The 20356-nt window shown below is 51.7% G+C and overlaps 1 protein-coding gene across 9 annotated transcripts in view; it reads right to left on the bottom strand.

Annotated features, from left to right (window-relative positions):
* Positions 1 to 20356, bottom strand: part of EHMT1 (euchromatic histone lysine methyltransferase 1) — a 115841-nt gene that overhangs the window by 68016 nt on the left and 27469 nt on the right. For 2 of the 9 annotated variants that reach the window (XM_083806889.1, XM_083806891.1), the window contains exon 1: positions 3661 to 5858. The exons of 5 other annotated variants lie outside the window; for them this stretch is intronic. In XM_083806889.1, coding sequence (XP_083663015.1) covers positions 3661 to 3723 — 63 coding nt within the window. In that variant the 5' untranslated portion in view covers positions 3724 to 5858. Of the gene's footprint in view, positions 1 to 3; positions 25 to 3660; positions 5859 to 9891; positions 9913 to 20356 lie in introns of those variants that run through there. 2 more of the 9 variants (XM_083806888.1, XM_083806884.1) reach the window with 2 other exon arrangements.

Raw genomic sequence — 20356 nt, 5'->3', positions numbered from 1 at the left:
GACCTGCCATTTTTTGACAGTAAGAGAGGAGCTGGTGTTTGCAACCACGGTCGCTCGCAGCCCCTGCTCCTCGCCACCGCCGGGGCGCAGGCGGGCTCCTGCCTCGCAATAAAAATCCAATTTGGAGAAGGGAAATTGCAAAGTGTGGAAAGTCGCAGGCTATTGTTCTTGTTGTTGTTTTTCGGCTTGATTTAGGTCAAAATCCACCTGCTCTGAAGGCGCAGTCTAGGAGGAAGAAGTTAACCCCTCTCTGGGGCGAGGGGAGCACAGGTCTCGTCCAGCTCAGTGCAGAATGCCAGCCATGATTTCAGCTTCTTCAAATCACAACTGTGCTTCGATGTCACCTAAAAATATAATGCTCAGCACGGTCTGCCATCCTCCGTCAAGCCTTCCTCTGAGAAAGAAAGGGTTGGAAATATGGTATTTCCCTTGAATAAACAAGTTGGCTTAGTCCCAGCACATACAGTTTTCTCCTTTAAATGCAAACCAGAGTATTTTTGCAGGCACACAGGAAAACGAGGAGAGGAGGAGGGGAAAAGTTCCTCATTTAACACCAAGAGCTCCATGAAAAGCCTTGTAAGGTTGTTCCCAGTCCCTCTCTGTTCCAGTCCTCTCCCCGTCTGTGCTTATCACACTTCCCAGGTGAAAGCAGCTCCGAGTTATGCTGGAGAGAAAATGCCAGAAGAGCTGGAGGTTTCCTCATCCTTGGAACAAGGACAATTTGTGCAAAGCTTCCTTTACAAGAGGCACTGTGCTGCTCCGACACAGTATGGCAGCATTGCAGGGAAGACGCTCGCACATCAGATCTTCTTAACCCCCACCGCCTCTCCCCTTCTCCACCACTTCCACCAGGCTTCCCCCTCCTGAGGGGACTGAAGGGAAAAAGTATAATTACCAGCTTTGGGGGAAGCAAGCTCGTATTTTGGATCCCAGAATATTTTTAAGAGCTTGCTCTGTATTTTTTTCCCTACCAATATTATTTTTTTTGCCCTTTTTTTTTTTTTAAACACACATTCCAATTAAGCTTATACAGTGCATGAGCTTCTCTCCCGCTGCTTTACTGACTACTGTAAACCCCGCCAGGCAGAGCTGTGCTGCCCGTCCTCCTCCGCTGCCCCCCTCCAGGTCCAACGCCACCAGAGAGCAGAGCCAGACATTTCCTACGCCGCAGAACAGACCAAGGACTTCAAACAGGCACCGGGAGGGGAGGAGGGACGGACGGACGGACGAATCTGCAGAGGGCCGAGACGGGACGTCAGGGGAGATCACATTACGGCTGCTGGGGTCTCCTCTGCGAAGAGGGTTTGATTTCAAAACTCATTTAATTTACAGTAGTTGAAAAGAACCGGCTGAAAGTGGTAGTTAAAGGTTATAAATTCAAGATTTGCTTCCAAATCACTGACAGTGCAGTTCGCTGCAGGAACATATGGTCCTCCAAGCCTCGAGAGCAGGGAGCGCACGCTGCCAGAGCCCCAAGTCTTTGGGCTGAACCAAAAGCAAGAGATTTCTCCCATTGCAGGGCGGTTGCTGCAGCACTTCCTTGACCTTTAGCAGCTCCAGGAGCAGGATGGGCAGAAGGAAAAAATTAAGGGGAAAAAGAGAAAAGAACAACAAAAAGCCACACCAGGAATCGAGTCATCCATCCCTCCCCCAGCCATCCACAAAGCAGCTGGCCATGACAGCGAAGCTCCTTAAAAGTCCTTGTTTACCTGAACGAAATAGCTCCCTGCCATTGTACAAGCAGCACACGATCCAGAGATGGCACCGGGCGGAGGAGGTGGCTCCAGCACCCCCGTGCACACCCCGCAGCAGGATCCGGCCCCCGTGCTGGAGGGGAGCGGTGGCTGCGGCATGGCCCGCGCCGAGGATGCCTGGGGCACGAGCAGCCCCCCCCGCCAGGCCTACAGGGAGACGTTTGGATAACGGGGGGGGGGCTGACCAGCTGAAAATACATCCCATAGGAAAATCCAAAATCTTCTTGCAAAGAGGGGTGATAAAAAAAAATAAGGTGAAAGGTGGGAGAAGGGCGTTGTTTTTTTTCCCCAGAGGTGACCACCACGGGTGGGCAAAGAAAGCACCTGGGCTCGGGAGGCCTCATGGTTATTTTGAAAGGCTGGTGGAGGCTGCTGATGTTGGAGTTAAAGGAACTTCAAAGTTGGTTCAGTAGGCAAAGGGGAAATAAAAAAAATAAAAATAAAAGGCCCATTTTTAGGGCTATTAACCCTTACTGAAGGGCAGCATGGAAGTCCAGACCTGGGCTTGCTCTCCTCCCTCCAAAAAGTAGGCCAGGCTTTCCAGCACGGTTTTGCCAACGCTTTCAGAAGGCACCAGCCAGCGGCACCGGAGCACGAGGTGCTTTCAGCAGTCGGTCACGCAGCCTCTGGTGGCGCGGCTCCTCGGCCTTCACCCCGCCAGCACAGCAGCTCTCCGGGGCACGAGCCGAGCAGGCCACTCCCAGGCCTTCGCTCGTCGCTTCTAGCAAGAAACCTCTCCTCATGACTTCTTCCAACGCCCTTTCCTTCCACACGTTAAACGACAAACGGGGAGCATGCTGCTAGAAAGGAGACAGGCTAGATGCTCAGAGGGGGCATCGCCGCCTGCCCGCGGGCCCCCTCACACCCCAAGGCGTGCTCCTGGATGCCGAGCCCCACAGCAGGGCCGGCGCCGCCATGCCCGGGGCTCTCCTCACGCAGGCTCGGAGCCGGGTGGCTGCCCCAGGCCCGCCCAGCACACCAGAGAGCATCTGCGTTTAACACAAACAGCAAAAAAATGCCAACATGGCAGGGCCAGGGGGCTGAATTTTAGCTAAATAAGCTGCAGGCCTGGGCCTCCTGCCATGAGACCAACCACGGACGTTTCATTTTAATCAGCTGCTTGGATTGCAAGCTACTACCAAAAGAAGGGGGGGAGGGGGAGGAGGGAACACCCAAAAATTTGTTTTTTTCCTGGTAAAATAATATTTGTTCTTCCCACCAGCCTCAGCAGAGAGCTGTAGGCCTGGCTGGACCCAACTGAGGGCTTCCAGCCCCGATCCAGCAGCCGGGGTCCTCTCCTTCTCTCCTTCCCCTTGGAGCAGCCCAGAGACCCCAGCCTCCCTCCGCTCCTCTTGCCCACGGCTGCTGCAAGCAGGGAGGGCTGCTGGTAGAACCAAATTTTCCAGAGACTTCATGCTTTTAAAATAAATAAATAAATAAATAAATAAATAAAAAGCACCAACAAAATTAAAAAAAAAAAATGATACCCCCAAACAAGCCTCCCCACTCCAGAAGACAAATAAAAGACTGCTTGGATACAAAGCCCAAGCTTTCCCAGAGCCAGGTAATTCCAGATGTACGTGCAAGGCCATGGAACAGAACAAAGTCACAATCATAACAACACAAAAGAGCAGTCAAAGGCTGACAAGGCAGGCTCCAGGCTGCTCCCCAAACCGCCCCTGCGCCCTGCCCCACGTGGCTGCCTTCCTGCCGCGCTCCCTCCCTCGCACGGGGCAGGAAAAAAAGAAAGAATTGACAAAAAATAATCCAGCCATGATTATCTGAACTGTCTTCCTCCTCTCCGAGGCTTCTCCTTTCCCACCTGGCGCCAGGCTGCCTGCGGCCACAACCGGAGGGAAGCTGCTATTTATGAGGCATGGGAGATGGACACTGCGAGCTACTGTACCTGCAGACATCTGTGGTCTTCTCCTGGGGAAGACTCAAAGAGTTGCATATTCCAGATCCTCATGAGCAGTGATTCAGTTTCTGCTCATGTGATAAAAGCTCCCTCTACAGAGTGAGCATGCCCAGAGGAGACCATTTCACTGCTCCCTCCAAGCTGCAGCCATTTCACAGAGAACCTGCAGGCTCCAGCGTCCATTGGAGCGGCGATCAGCCCGGGCATCCCGGGGACGCCCCGGTAATGCAGATCATCTGTCAACTTTCTGACAGGGTGCCAGGCCTCAAACTGATCGCTCGCCTGAAAAAAAAAAAGCCTTTTAAGCCCAGAATGTGTTCAGTTTCAGTGGCCTTCAAGAGTAGCCCTTGCCCACAAAAAAAAAAGGGAAGGGGAGCAGGGATGGGGAGGGATGCTGCGTGGCTTGGGGACATCCCTGTGCTGATTTTGTTTTGCTTAATCGGGTGCCTGTCCTGCGAGGAGGGGGATGAAGGCACACGGGTTAAACTGGTTAAGTGTGCGGTGTCCAACTGCAAGTGAATTTGAGATGTGATCTGCTGAGCTGAAGGGGTGCTGGTTTCCACTGCGGGGATTTATAATACAACATGACCTGGTACAACCAACCTTAAAAGCGTATCACAGGCACAGTCATTAAAAAGAGAGGGGAAAACATAATGAAGAGATAGTGAGTGCACTGTGAGGTGCAGTAGCTCTGAGCTCAGCCTATGTCAAACCATATGATACAGCTGGCCCAGCCAGCTAGATAAAAGAAGGAAATTTTAGCTTCAAAATAAAAGTTGTTTGTCTCTGTTCCTCTGAACAATTAAGCACAAACTCTTGGCAACCTTCGTAGCTGCTCAAGCTCCCGGTAAAACGTGCAGGAACATCTGCGAGCAGAGCTGGGCTGGGAGGGAGGCGAGCGCCCGGCCGGCCCTGGCGGGGAGGCAGCGCAGCGGGGTGCCCGCGGCCCCCCGGGACCGCCCGCCCGGCAGGGGGAGGGCGGCCACGGCGAGGAGAGGCGAGGAGGAAGAGGAAGCTCAGAAACGGGCTGTGGCACCTCCCGGCTGCTCTTGGCCAAAGCAAAGCAATTCCTCCACGAAATCAGAGCACAGAGGACAATTGTCTTTAAGGCTAAGTGTTAAAGTGAAGAGGAGCTTGGCGTAGTGCGTTGCAGTGGGCTTGGGGGGGAGGGGGCAGGGAACAGGCTGCACGGTGGGAGGAAAAGCCACAGAAACCATGGAGAGGTTTCGAGAAGCCCAGTGATTTTATTTGCCTTGCACCTTGCATGAAAAGCAGGCATTCAAACCGACGCCTTCAGCACAAGCATGAAGCCATCGGCTGCTCTGCTCTACCCATCCCCTGCTCTGCTCTGCTGAGCGTCGCCAGCGTGTCCTGCTGTTGCATTATCGCAGCCTGGAAGCATCAACAAGCCACGTTTTCCCCAGACCAAGCAGCTACTTCACCACTGTGTCCACGCACATTTGCAAAGCGGCAACAGTTAAAGCAGCAGAAGAGCCTGCCGTGGGTCTGCCTCGGCTGCAATGACATTATTTTTCTCTCCGCACTCTGGAGAAGTTTCACTCCTAAACAGTTAAAGCACACAAGGCTGAATTGAGATGACTGAAATTCGTAGAGAATGAATATTCGGGATGACAGTACAAAGCAAGGGTCTCTCACCCACTGGGTTTTTGTTTGATGTAAATTTTAAGTTTTAACATACATAAAATGAGATTTTGCTGGCCTTTCTATCAATCACTGAAAGGTAGAGAAGTAACTAATTTAAGACAATCCCAAAAAGCCCAAAACAAAAGCAGACTGGAGCTGTATTATCCACTGCATCGAGAGATTACTGTAGTTCAAACCAAAGATGGCTTTGTCGATGTGTCACCCTTCCTTGCAGCATGAAATTACCAAGCTTTCATCAAAAACACAGAAACAGAAACGAAGATATTACTAAGTGCAAAGTCAGCGAGCTACCACCATCCACATCCCTTTGCAGAGAGCAAAGGAGGCCGGAGATCCACGCTGCAGCGCTCGGTCCTCCTGCATGCCCAGGGCCGTGGCGCTCCCCACTGCATCTCAGCGCTAGAGATGTTTTCACTGCCGAGGTTAAAAATATACTGAGAGCAGAAGCGACCGGAGACACTTTTCACATCTCATGTTCATCCTTGAAAGTATTAAAGACATTAAAAAAAATTAAAAAAAAAGAAAGAGGAAGCGGCTCAGGCTAGTGCAGATGCTTCAACAACCAACCCAAGCCAAACAAGGGATCCGCATCAGCCCAGCACCTCCTGTCCCAGCCCTGTCTCCCCACGTTGCAGAGCTCTGGGCTCCCTCCTGACAAGTCCCTGCAGGACACACGACCTTCCTTCGCCCCGCGACGCACGGGTGGCATGTCGGGAGGGATGAGCAGTTTAACCTTTCAGGGACCGTATGCAGAAGCCCGCTGGACTGCGCTCCCCTATCCTGGGAAATGAAATCCGTCTCCAAAATGGCTGGGGAAGGGGGGTTGCTCACACAACAGCCCACACCCCACAAAGCTTTCCCCTTTATTTACCCCAAGCAGCTCCCCCTTTATTTACCCCAGCAGTTTCCCCACCTAAGCATGCCCACGGGGGGGACAGCGCAGCCCTCCGCATTTCAAACCACGTCCTGCCAGGGACCAGCAAAGTACCCGGTATTCTGACACCGAGCCTCCCTGGCCTTGGTTCTCCCATTGAAAGCTTGAAAATCCGTTTCAGAAATCTCACGTTTCCAAGAGGAAGGCAGCAGCACAACACAAAGGACACTGGGTTCCTCGGGGCTTTTGCTTAATTACACCATTACACACGGCATTTTCACAGCTCCCTTGCAGCGGAAACACAAGTGGGAGGCAAGGGGAGACGTTGCTTTTCTCTAGGAAGAACAATATTTAGCTCCGCAAAATGCAGGGGTTTCTCCTCATTTCCATCAGGCTCCTCTCTCGCTTCAGCCCCTCCACTTGCTCAGATCCAAAGGCTCGCTTTCAGCCTCCTCAGAAGCGATCCCATAAACACAACGAAACAAACCACCACCACTCGGGGGGCTTTCAGTATAAGAAGAGCATTTCTGCTGGAATCTTGATTTGCTTCTGCCTTGCTAAGAACCGCTCCTCAGCTCAGCCACAAGCTCTTAAAATGCCTCCTTGCCTCCTCAGTGATTATTTACAACATTTCCTCGCCGGAATGCCCATTCCCAAGACACAGCAAGTGTCCTCAGCATCCTCCAGGAGAACCGAAATGCCCACGTCCAGACTCAGGTAACAGCTCTGAAGGAGCAGTCACTCATCAATGCACACTTCTGGAATCACAATTTTCTTCACTTTTTGAAACCTCTTTTTTTTTTTCTTCTCCCAAAAAAAAGATTTTCAAGCCACCTCCTTCCCTCCTGCTTTTAGTTTTAGAAAACTGCCTTTAGCTAATAAGAAACATTAAATGTTCCCTGGGACGCTGTGTTGAATACATCACACACACCAAAAGGAGGAAAAAAAGAAAAAAAAAGATGCTGCTGCGACAGATGTTGAGATGTAAGCTCTCTGGAAGACGTTGCTATGTTTTGATAAGAATACGCATTGAGTATTTCATTTATAGGGCAATCCTAGAACTTTATTTAGAAGCATATTGGCCAGACAGCTGTAATTCAGAGCATGCTGTAGTCCTAACAGTTCCCAGTTATAAACTCCCTCAGCTTTAACTTATAGTAACCACGGCTCCTTCTGTTCTGGAAATGTGCAAACACCGTTCCTCTCCTTCGCTCAGCTCTTGCACACCAAGAGCTCCCACCACAACAAAAACAGCCTTGCTCGAGAACGGTACTAAACAGCACCCCTTGCACACCCCGTCTCCCCATTTGCTCAACGGACAAATGGTTTATGGGGTTATTTTGGGGCCAGGAGGTGGGGTGGGAGCAGCACAAAGCCGTCCTGCTTATTAGCAGTCTTCTGCCTGCTTTCCCGGCAGCGAAAATGGCCGCTCGCTTTCAACCTCGCTTGTGCTGCAACGCTCAGCTCAAACACCAGGGCTCGGTGCGGATCCTGCCCGCGAGCCTCACGTGTTCAGCGGTTCCCTGTTCTTTGACCTCACACCTATTTTTTTTTCAGCATTAGGGCATTCACGTGAAAACAAGAGAGCTCTTCACTGGGAGGGAATCGGAGCTTCATGGTGCTTTTCTCCCCCAAAATCGCGAGTACCGCAGTCGATGGCTCTACGAGCGATTCCGCTGACATCACGCGCTTCTGCGAGGAGCAGAAGGAGCAGATGAACTCCTTAAACACAAAGCTCCTGCCTTCACGCAAATATCACTAGTTAAGAAGAGCGGAGGAATAAAGCAAGCATGATGTGTGTACAGAACTGGCTCTGAAGAGGCTGCTTTTCAGCAGCTGCCATAAGGTGGCAGTGGGTCTTTAAGGCTACCTTACACCTTCCGCACAAGCACAATAGGAAATTATCACACCAGTGGTTTTCAGCATCTGAAACTGTTTAATCAAATTTCCCCATCAAGGGAGCCAGACCATATATGAAAACTTGGGCCCAAGATCGTTTCAGTGCCAGAGTCACACGAGGAGAAAAAGCCACCGGGATCAGTTTGGAAAAGCTGTAAATGCAGCCCCGATCCGAGCCAAAGGAAATCAAAACCTTTTACTTTCAGCGTACAATTACAATGCCGTTTATTTTACATAAACACTTCTCTTTGTGCATTCATCCAACCACAAACAAGCCAGCATCCATTAAAAAATAGCGAAGCTTGCATCGCCGGGAAGCTGGGACTCGAGCTGGCTTTCTGCAGGGACTGCACAACCAACGCCTTCGAGCTCGGCACGGAGCTGCCCCACGGCCCGGGTCACGCAGAGGCTGGATCCTGCCCTGCCCCATCTCTTGCAGCTCAGAGAAGGCGGTGGAAGCGTTGGGTATGCCAGAAATGCAGAACTGGGCAGCAAATACGCAAGTAACTTCAGGTGGCAAAGGGACTCGTCACGCAGACTGACCAAAGTGTGTGAGACCATCACCCGGGAGGGAGCAGTAACACAAAGATGTACGTGTTGCTCTTCATCACGAGCTGAACTGCGTGATGGAAAGCAGCAAGAGTGGCCCTGAAGAGCGAGCCACCCTGCTCACAGCATGCAGGCTGAAGACTGTAACCTCAGAGATTCCTGCTAGTAAAAGTTAACCACGGAAACTTTGCAATACCAAAGCCTTCCTGAGGCCCTGACGCAGCAAGCCTTAACTTCAGAATCACAGAATATCCCGAGTCCAAAGGGACCCACAAGGATCATCGAGTCCAAAGGGACCCACAAGGATCATCGAGTCCAAAGGGACCCACAAGGATCATCGAGTCGACCTTTGCTCAGACCTGACCGACGCCACCGTGGACACCCAGCAGCACCGCTCCCAGGGGGCGCAGAGGCGGCCAGCCCCTCCTGCCCCACACAAAGCCCCATCTCCCCTGCCCCTCGCTGACACAAGCCTGGGAGCCCGCCCGAGTGTCCCAGTGTCACCACGGGGCCTGCTTGTGGGGCAGGAGGGGTCAACCAGCTCAGCAGCACGGAGCTGCTGGTGCCTTCCATCTGTGAGAGCCGGCAAGCGCACGCACGCTGCACGAGCCCAGCCTCGTACACGCTCCCATTCCTTCCCCAGCCTCGCCAACACATGAAACCCAGAAAGCAACGCACAGGAAAAATAACAATCATCATCATCATCATCCCAGCCAGAGGAACAGACACTCGTATTCCTTCCTTCCCTTGCAAATCTGGAAGGGCCGATTTGGCAAGGTTTGTTTGCAACCCTTGGAATGCAAAACAAGACCGAGGACGGGAGCTGGAGTTTGACATTCCTTCGCCCTCCCACGATCAGGGACGAACCTGGCCTCGGAGCGCAGAGCAGGTCGGTGCCCCGCGAGGCCTCCCATTAATAACAATTAGCACCTGAGCGGTGGGGCCGCGCTCGCACGCCTTCCATGGGGAAGGCGCAGCCCAGCGGGTCCCCGCAGCCCTGGCTGCCGGCCCTGCCCCTCGGGGCACCACCCTGCTCGCCAGGCCCCTGCCTGGTAGAGGCTCGAGGGCAGCCAAGGTCAGGGTTTTCAAATCCTCCCCGCTGATCCACGGGAAGCAGCACGAAGCCGGCCGGTGGCGGTGGTTGAACTGTGCTGCGCCTGAATCGCTGCCCAGAGCCGCGCTCCCGGAGCCACCGCGGCCCCGGGCAGGGCAGGGGCACGCAGCCGCCCTACCTGGGCGCCGCGGCCGCGTCCTCCCACGTCCCGACTGCAGGCCAATTCCTCCTCCAGCCACAAATCCATCTATCTATCTCCCTCTATGGGTGCAGCTTCCACCCCGGAGCATGCTCAGTGCGGGCTGATCTTCAGCCATTTCAGAGCTTTGATGAAATGTGAGCGTAAGGAAGTGTCATTAGCAGAAGGGGGGGAAAAAAAAAGAAAAGAAAAAAGAAAGGGAAGGTGAGGGATTCACGGGGATCCAGGAGACCTTCCTGCTCCCACCAGCCAGGCCAGGCTCTGGCTGCAGGGCTCGCAGGAGGGATGAGGCTGCGAGCATCTCGCTTCAGAACAAAGGCAAGGCAAGTCCTGGCTCAGGCAAGCCTTGTGCAGAAAGTAGTAGTGCCTACAGACTCTCGAGCCAGCATATTTTTCACTCTGGGCCTTCCACAAATTAGTGTTTTTCACAAAATGCCATTAATATTTCCCCCCCCCCACAACAGGCTTCACCTGACGCTTTCAGCCCGCAGTGCAAATAGCGCTTCCCGTCCGTCCTAGAGCTAAACCCACAGCTCCCCATCCCATGTAACCTGTGCAATTTCAACTCCATTTACAAGAAACTTAAAAAGCATGCCAGAAGAAGGGGGAAAAGCCTACAGCACATACACATCATGCTGTGCTTTCCTAAGAACAGGAATTTTAAGAGGTTTGGTTTTAGCCCTGAAACTCCTCCATCGCTGCATTTTGTCTCTCTAATACAACAGGAGTTTCACAGCAGAATACGTAGAGAATTTTTTTTCTCCTCTCCAGTCTTCCAAACAACAAAATACGCAAAGACAAAAGATAGCTCCTGCAGAAGTCAAGCTTTGCAGGCCAGGGCAAAAACTGGCCACTAATCCCACACAGGTTTCAATGCGTGCCCCAACCCTCCTGTTGGGCCCGAGCCAAAGCCAACTCGGGGTGTTCAAATCCGTGAATTGTCTGTGCACAATGCCGAGCGATCCTCGCTTCCTGCGCACTCATGGCTAATATTCCTGTCGTGGACGTATAGGGTCTGCTTCGGAGCCGCCGGTTTGCTGCTCCAAAGGAAGATTAACAAATAATAATAATAATCAAAACCTTAATCAACGCTGCACTTCAGAAAAAAATCACGGTGATAGATGAATGCCAGAAACGGGCTCTTTGCCTGAACTATGCTTCCAAGGTAATCACAAAAATACTAAGAGATTCTGTAAAATACAGTAAGCCAAGTTAAATGTCTGACTGTCAGCAGCACCCAGCACACTCATGTCAGATGCGCTATGCGAACAGCTCTGCATTTTGTTCTCCCAGTTGAGAGAGAGCTCTCTTCCCCGTTAAACTCCAGCTGAACACCAAGCTGGAGCTTTTTAGCAATTATTCATGATAGCAAAGTCCTGGCATTCACATTTGACTTCTGGATGCAAGGCAGCCTTCCGCGCCAAGCGCTGGCAAGTTGCGTTTTACGAAAACATTTTCAGAGCACAAAGCATTTGGTAAAGCGACCCAGGATGAACCACGGTAATTTGGAATAAAGCGTGCGTGCTTAGCTGCCCCCGGGCCCCCACCTCTGCTGCAGCATTTCAGCAAAGCACCGGGGCTCAGCCCGGCAGGAGCATTGGGTCCCTCGGCGCCCCTTCTCTGGGGACACTCGTTAGGGACACCATTTCCAGAGCAGGATGCCACCCCCCTGCACCGCGCTGGGAACGCCGAGGTACCACACCGCGCACCAAGCACAGACTGGCAAACGCAGCCGACAAATTCTATTCTCGTCCTCTCGCCTGCCTTTAAATTGGAGGTGGTTTAAAAATAATATTCAGACCATGGGATCCTGAGGCATGTCTGCTGAATCTAGCAGTGTTTGCATCTAGCACAGCTCAAGCATGTCAAGTTTGTTTCCTTGGAAACAAAGGCCAATTTGCAAGCATTGCTTTCTTCCTTCATTTTTTTTCCCCTTAAATATAATGAAGACATACCTGCAGCTGTTGTTGATACAAAGGAATTAAAGCTGATTCACGTACCAACAAAGTCCATAAGAGAATTATTAATACATTTCACTAATGAACAATTGGCTTGCTGCACTAAGGGAAAACCACAGTTCATCACTATTTAAAAATCCCTTTTTCCCTTCAATAGATGCACACTCAAGGCACGGCATTTATATTGTCTCCTTGGGGAGAAAGAGGAAAAAGAAGGAAAGCCAGATTCATTTGCTTACCCTAGGCTAGGTACACGGGTTCCAGCGGAGGAACAATCTAAGAGGGAAATCCTGTATTGCTCCTAACACCGCTCCGAAAGCTGCACCAGCAGTGCTCAGAGCACACCTGCTTAACGCAGGCTGAAGAGCCAGCACAAGCTCAATAAAGAGGAAAGCAGCAACATCTCCTACATGTGTTCAGCCAGTTTTAAGCCCAACTTTTTCTCGGCAAGGGCATGCATTAGGGCTTAAGTGGGGAGTCAGCCTTTCCGTGCAGCCATAACTCTTCTCCCAGACAGAGCCTGCTCACATCAGAGGTCCTCACGCTGAAGGCAGTAAATCCCGCGGCGATGACACACAACCTCTGTGTGGGCAAGAAGGGAGGGAGGGCAAAAAGTGTCAGAGGTGCGCTATCCGCAGCCTGCTTTGCAAAGGCACCTGCACCTTCCAGAGCCTTCACTGGGAATCACAGGTGCTCAGCACCTTTCAAAAACCTGTCAGATAAAGAGTAACATGGACACACATGAGGACAGCAAATAAAATTGGCTCCTTGAACACGCTGTCCCGGAGGCTGACCTGGCACAGAGCTCGCTTCCCAGCACGCCAGGGCTCCAGCTGCAACCTCAGCTTGGGGACCCGAACGTCCGAGGGAGCAGATCCTGGCTCTTCAGCTGCACCAACAGGAGCTGGCGGAGCAAGAGCAGACTCCTTCCCCCACATCAAGGACAAAGCCTCGCGATTCCCTGCCCCTGGAGGCCCAGTTTCACCACCAGAGCCATCAGCACCCACCACCAACCCCAGATGCTCCGGCACTTCTGAAGGTCAGGGCTCGGACTCCAACGCACCCTGTCCGCCAAGGAGGCTCCAAGCTTGCAAATGCCTCTTCACTGACAGAGCAACCTCGCTGTCCTCTTGAACCTGCTCACAGCAGGACCAACCACTGCACTCAGCTGTAGACAAAAAGCACCAAAAACTACCTCCAAAATGTCAGGCAGAACTGCTCAGTGTCTCACCCTAGAGCCTGAGAACCGAACCTCCACTACCCTGCCCTTCGGTGCGGACGAACAGCACCCAACAGCAGCAACACGCTTCCATCCCTGCTGCAATCGAGCAATCCTGGAAGCAAATCCCCCACTCTGCAAATGGGAGCACCCTACACCGAGTATAGGTAGGTATTAAAATGACTTAGTTTTATCCCCACCCATGCCAGTCTTAGGGCTTTGTGCTGTAGCCACCATGAATTCTGGGGGAAGAGCAAGGAAAATGATCTAGCTCTTTCCAACCAAAAGCAGAACATATCCTGAAAAAAAAGCACCTAAACACCACCATGTAAAAAAGAACCAGGCAGATGCACTGTGATTTGCTTAAATATATCGCAACTATATAAATAGTTATGGCTTCTTTATAAAGGAATTCATAACAAGAGATGTGAGTAGTAGATAACATGACTGTCTCCATTTTACAGACGGAAAACCTGAGGCTTGGAGAAGTAACTGCTAGAAGTTTCTGGAGTGGTCCTACATACATGTATGGGACAGAGGAACGTGGGAAAGGTGACCTGGACCCGAGGGCCTGCTCTGCTGCTCTCCTGCCGAGTCGCATCGGGTGGCTGAGCTGGGGCAAGATCCAAAGGAGGTGCTGGGACAGCCAGCATGGGACAGCTTCACCTTGCGCCTCAGTGAAGTTCGGGCATTTTAAGCTCCTTTGAAAATCTCAGCTTCCATTATTTAAAAATAAAATAAATTAACTAAAACAAAATGCGTCAATGTAATAACAAATGTCTCAGTATTTTCTCCCTCTGTATGGGATTCCCTGTAACGAATATGATTTTTGGAGGGGAGGGGAAATATTCATCCAAAACAGCAAGCTTTCAACCCTGAGAAGCTCTCCATGCCCACTGCTGAGGTCCAAAGCAGGAGGGTGCCACGGGGGCGACTCCGTGACAGCAGGACGCAGCCCAGACTCACGCAGGAGGGAGGTCAGATCCGAACTGAGCAAGGGGAGCAATAAATTCAGATTAGTCACTTCGCAGAAATTTCCTGTCAGATAAGCGGGTGCACGTCAAAGCATCCGAGGCAAGGACAACGAGCTCGCTTAGCTATTTTTTTTAATGCAGATGTGTTCAACACCTGGCAAACGTTTAGGTGACAACGCTGTATGGAAACCAACGCCGACATGGATACAGGGCGAGGGTACGCCGCTTACTAGCAAACTTGAGACTTGGTTTCCCTTCCCTTCTCTTCCCCTCCAGCCTGGCAGGCGCTGCCGCGCTGCTCGCAGACATCCGAGGGCACGGCGCCAGCGCCTGGGGCCCCACGTATTCCTGGAGATTTCCGAACACAGATTTAAATTCGGGAAGATAGTCACAGGATTTATTTTAATGCCCAAATCATTAAACCATCCTCTTTGATTGGGTTCCCAGAGCTGCGCTGATAAAGACTTGCTGTATTACAGCAAACACATGCGAGGCTGAGACTCAAAGCTCAGCTCGAAGACTGATGAGCTCACTCTGATACTTTCCCACATGAAAGCTCTGTAGAAAGAGCAAATTTCAAATCAAGAACCGCTCACTGATCTCGGGTGGCCAGCCTGGACAGCGCCTTTCAAGCCTGCATCTCCTACAGCAAGGTGCAGCACTCGGTGCACTTGACAATAAAGCACCAGTTTCACATCAAAAATTAAATCACTATTGAAAAAAAAAAAAAAGCCTTCCTTCCAATTCTCCCACCTTTTCCCTCCACGTGCAACACGCTTATTTGCCTCTCAGGGAGGCATCATTGTGTTAACATTTTAAAGTGCTCGGAATAGAGCAGAGCACTAGAAGAACAGCGCCCGCACCAGACGCTGCGGCGATGCAACCAGCTCGCAGAGCCCCGAGCCAGGGGAAGGGGAACGCTGAAGGTTGCAGAACGGCTGCAGCCCAGCCTCGGGCTGCCCGCTCTTGGCCACTGCAGCCAAAACGTTCTGGAGGCAAAGCAGAAGGCAGGAGGCTACTGGGGGGAACTTCTGCACACTTTTGTTATAGGGGGAAAGGGCTCCAGCCCTGCCCCTGCCCTGCACAAAGCTCAGGCTCTGCCTCCTGTTGTGCGATCCAAAGCCCCACAGACCCCTGGAAGCTTCTCCTCCGCTCTCGTGTCCCGGAGAAGAGGCAAGCAGAACTGCTGCTGCTCTGGGTTGGCAGCACACCAAAAAAATAGTGCACAGGCAACAGGAGAAGACAAATCCTGATTTTTTTTTCCCCCTTCTGAGACAGGAAGCCAAACATCGGCCATCGGCAGCCGCCTGCTCGCCCTCAGGCCTCAGTGAAACAAACTTGAGGATGGCCGAGGTCAGCCGGCTCCTGCAGCGCTCTGCCCAACATTTTCTCTGCAGCATCGGCCCTGCTGCCGGCCCCGAGCAGCGCACCCGCACAGCTCCTTCCCCTCTGCCTCTGGAAGGGGGTGAACGCCCGCTCGGCCCCAGGTGAGGGCCGTGCCAGCTGAGATGGCCACAAGGGGAACATCCCCTGGGTGTTGCCATCATCACGGCAATATTTTTGGTATTCCCCTTTCATTACATGCCTCGGATATCAGTGTGAGAACCTGCACGGGGATATTCACAGGCCAAGACGGTGGCACGCCTGCAGCACCCCTATTTTTTCCTTTTTCTAAATCCTTCTGTAGAAGGAGCAGAGTAAAGGACCAGCTGTAAAGCAACCCGAGATGCTTGCCATTTCAAACCGTATTTAACACCCTTCTTCCTCTCTGCAGCGAGCAGAGCCCTGCAGGATTCCCGCAGCGCCCCACCTATCGCCCTTCCCACTTAAACGCACCCGTTCCCAAGGAGGCTGAACGGATGCCATAAAGCAAAGTTTAACTTTAAACTATAAAAATGCAAAACAGGCTGCACCCATTGCGATACGCAGACGAAAGGAAGAGAAACGTGGTTCATAAAAACCACAGTAAATGCAAATTCTCCTGCAGCAGTGTAGCTCACACGGACCTACCCATGGGCAAGTGCCAGGCTGGGCCGCTCGCACGGCAAGGCAACCTGCGGGGAGGGATGTGAGCATGTGGGAGCTCCTGCGTGGGTCTAAGCAACAGAGGGAGGACACCGACACCGATGCAGGACACCAGTGTGTAGATGAAGTGACCGAGCCCAGCAGCCTGAGGGATCCGTTTATTTTTGTCAGGTGCTCACACCTCATTTCTGATCCCTGTAACGCTGCCCTGCGCTGCCAGCTAACCTCAGCTTCAGGAGTCCACCAGGCTCCTCGGGAAGGAGGACGGTTGCTGCCATCGTTTCGCTTCACAAGGGCCATGTCCCGGCGGCTCCCGCCCCGATGATTTGCGCAGCTGCAGTACAGCGGGCTGCTCGCAGAACCGCGGCCATCTCAGCCTGCGTCCCACCATAAAAACTCACCAAGTGTTTTGTCCCATAGTTGTATAATGCACTGCTAGAGGTGAAAGCCGAGCTTTTTGGTAAGAAGCAAGCTCCACTGAGCTCACGCCTTCTGACTGGCGATGCCTGCTGGTGACACAATTCGTTTTTCTCTCCATGTGTAGTTAATTAAGTGCAGCATCTGCCTGCACTGCAAAAGCCAGTGCGCTTCTGTGTTAAAAGGGCTACCTGAAGGTAGGTTGCATGGAGGTTGAAACTTTATCACCTTGTAAGCATATAAAATACCAAGTTGACTTCAATTAGCCAAATAAAAACATGCTTTGCCTCCGCCAGGCTGCAGGAGCAGCCACCACCTGGATGCCAGCACAGCGCTTTCGGCATCGTGGCCAGCGCGCGACTGCGGCACGGCCACAGAAGACAGGCGTGTCAGGGCCGTACCTTGGGACACGCGACCAACACGAGCTCTTTGTTGATAATCTGTGTCCGGCTGAGCTACCTTCTCTTCCCAGTTACCCATCTGCAGGGGTCTGGGGGGAGGCCTCCAAAATCAGAACCCGCAGAGCACTGCCTTCCCCAGCCTCTTAAGCAACAAGAATTGGAGCCCCCCTGCCATGCCCAAGGAGAGAAGTGGGGCCAGCTCTTCCCATTCATCACTCCATCATGATTCAGGGGCTTGGGGGAATTTTTTAATCATTTTTTAAACACCAGTATAAAGGACTAAGCTGCTACAGAGACAATGATCGGAACTTGCCTCCAAATCCCTCATTTTGTTTGCCATCTTCAACCACTTTCCATCTTCCTGCCTACATATTGAGGTGTCTTTCCTCATTTACTTTGGGATCAGGGATTTTTCTGTTTTCAGCTGTTCGCAAACACACGTGCCCATGTCTGCATGTTTCAAAGTTTCATTGTGTCATTTTTTTTCCTTCCGTTTTGAACTCTATTCCCCTATTTGTAATTCCCGTTTTTAATTTCTCCTCCGTTTCTGATTTATTTTCCATCCCACTGCTCCTGTTCTAGTCCTCCCACTGTCCTCCCAATGCAGGCTGCACAACACCAGCCCTGTCCTCACCTCTGCTGAAGTTAATCTGTGCTCCAGGGTCCCTACAGCAAAGCTGCGAAGCCAAGAGAGGCACAACGGGATGCGTGAGCAAGCAGCCAGATGTCCTCCCAAGGACCTCATCGAGGCTGGGACCTCCGTCAGGCTCCGAGGGCACAGCCAGGGGGTGGCCAAGGAAGGGGTCGATGCTCCTTTCTCTTCCGACTCCAGATCTCTGCCTCCCCTCCCCAGCAGGCCCACTGGCTTTGCAGGGAAGGTTTATGGTGACAGCCTCCGCTACGTTATGCCTTACATTGCCACTTACTTTCTTCTACGTTGAATCGTTAACGATCCCCATTTATCATCACACAATTATTATTCTCTACATTAAAATAATTAAGAAAATTTCACTAAGCTTCAGGTTTTAAGAGAGACAAACTACCTCACAGGAAAGCACGCGCTTTTTCTTCCTTTTTAGCAGATGAAGTAAAGCACAGCTGACTTTTGAGCGCGCCAAGCTGCCGTTCTGCCCTTTTTATGTCTCACGCAAAGAGGCGATGCACTCCGGAGCCACAGCAGCACGATCCCGCTGCCTACTGCTTCGCAGCGAGGTATCCTTTTAATACAGCGCAATTAAAAAGGCCTCAAAACATTTTTAACCTTAAATGAGAAAAAAAGGCTAAAATACAGAACAACTTACAAAATGTGTCAAATTTAAAAAAGAACAGTTCCCAGCTGCCCAGCAATGATGCCTCCCACCTGCTACACAACACGAATGTATTCCCCAGCGCCACAGTGCCTTTGCACATCCACGGCAGCGAAGCCCTGCCAAAGTAAAGCACAAGGGGCCTGGCCTCACCACGAGGCAATGAAGAATTAGGAGAAATAAATAGGCACAAGCAAGATGCCGTGCCAAGGCAAACCCCAGCCTCCCCTGCACCCCAAGGAGGCTCTAAGGGATCAGCATCCTCATGGCGTGTCCAGGACACGCGTGGCTCCTTGGTGGAGCAAGGAGAGCAGGGATGGGTTTTAAGCGCTCTCGATCATTCCTCGGAAATAAAATTTTTAAAAAAATTAAAAATTACTCATTGAGCTATTAGAATGTGCAAACATTTTGCCTCGTGTTCCGACTGCCACATTTAATATTTCGAGCAACATCCAGGCCAATATTGTTGCTTAATTTAACATAACTGGATCCTGAATGAATTTCTAACAGATTAAACCACAGAAATATCCACATGTTTTAATGAGGATTTGGCACTCCTCAGAGCCAAACAGATTTTAGCAATATTTTTGGACTACAAATTCTTTCATAAGAAAAGAAAGCCTACTGATAATGTATCTGCATTCCCTACATTTCAAGTTTGGGGGGATTTAAGTGCAAATTGAAAAACCTAAATATTTAGTGCCATTCTAATTCAAGCAACATCTGGACAATTTTCTTCGCCTCGTAAAAGACTCCCGCCAGCCCCGCGGAGGCTCAGCGCATGGCGCTCACGCAGAATGGCTCCTTCCCCATTCGCATGCCTCAGTCAGATCCTGTAGTTTCTATGCCAACGAGCATTTGTAACTCTTTAAAAAGCACATTTGGAAGTGGGGGGAGAAGAAAGATTTAAAATGTGATAAAGATTTTTTGTTTGGGGCGGGTTGTTTTTTTTTGGTTTGGTTTGTTCCCTCTGCCCCATCTTAATCATTCTTTTTTTTTTTTTTTTTTTGAGGAAACCTCAACAAGGCCCAATAACCACCACCTCTCCAGTGGCAGCTTTTCCACCTGCTTCAAAATAAAGCAGTACTCAGTAAAAGCAGCAGAAAGTTTGTTCAGTTAAACCAACACATAAATATATACATATAAACAGACACATATATATATTTATATACATATATATATTTATAGAGATCTCTCTCCAGAAAGAATCAATGCCAACCATCCACCGGCACCTCTCCCACCAGCAGCTCCGCAGGCCCGGCCCCAGCCCCACCACGATAACCGAGCACAGCCAGACAAACCCATGGCCCCATCCCGGCCACAGCCAGCAGGGCCCATACCCGTCTCCCGCTCCCAAGTAAAAACACCAGAGACCAGGCCCAAGCCATCCCCCCAAAGCCCACGGGCTGAGCTTTAACCAGGTTTTGCGGCACCACCTCCCCTCCTCCCCACCCCTGCCCTCGCAGCTGGCTCCAATTTCGGACTTAACACTTGAGCTGGGAGCCGGGGTGCTCGAGGTGCACGGAGACAAACCCACAGCTGTGAGACAGCAAAGTAAAACATCTGAAGCAAACAATATGGCCTCGCTCGTACCTTTCCTTTTGTTTTTGTCCCTTCACACAGACATGGCCTCCCAAGCGTGCGGTCGCCACAAACTCCTCTCCCACCCGCAGCTCAGGCCCGGCGCTGGGCCCGGCAGCCCCAGAGGACGGCAGGCCGGGTGGCGCACGGCTGCCCCCCGCACCAACCGTTTGTTCACAGGCCCAGTGTTAGTGACCCCACGTCTGTGAGCTCCCTCACTCCGCCCTGTGCACGTCTGACACAGGGCCTGACGCTCTGGGCTGTGAGGATGGCGAGGCTGCTGACAGAGCCACGGAATCATTCATGATGGAAAGGCCGCTCAGGACCACCAAGCCCAACCATCAGCCTGACCCACCAGTCCCATCGCTGGGCCATGTCCCTTGGTGACACCTTCACGTCCCTTAAATACCTCACGGGGTGGGGACTCCGCCACTGCCCCATGAAGCCTGTTCCGGTGCTCAACCACCCTCTCCATGAAGGAATTCTTCCCAATGACAAAACGAAACCTCCCTGGTGCAACTTAAGACCATTTCCTCACATTCTACGAATTATCACCTGAGAA

Source organism: Anser anser (genome assembly GCF_964211835.1).
Source record: "Anser anser genome assembly, chromosome: 21".
Classification (NCBI taxonomy): Eukaryota; Metazoa; Chordata; class Aves; order Anseriformes; family Anatidae; genus Anser; species Anser anser.
Note: the sequence above shows the minus strand (reverse complement) of the source record. Positions and strands in the feature narration are given on the sequence as shown.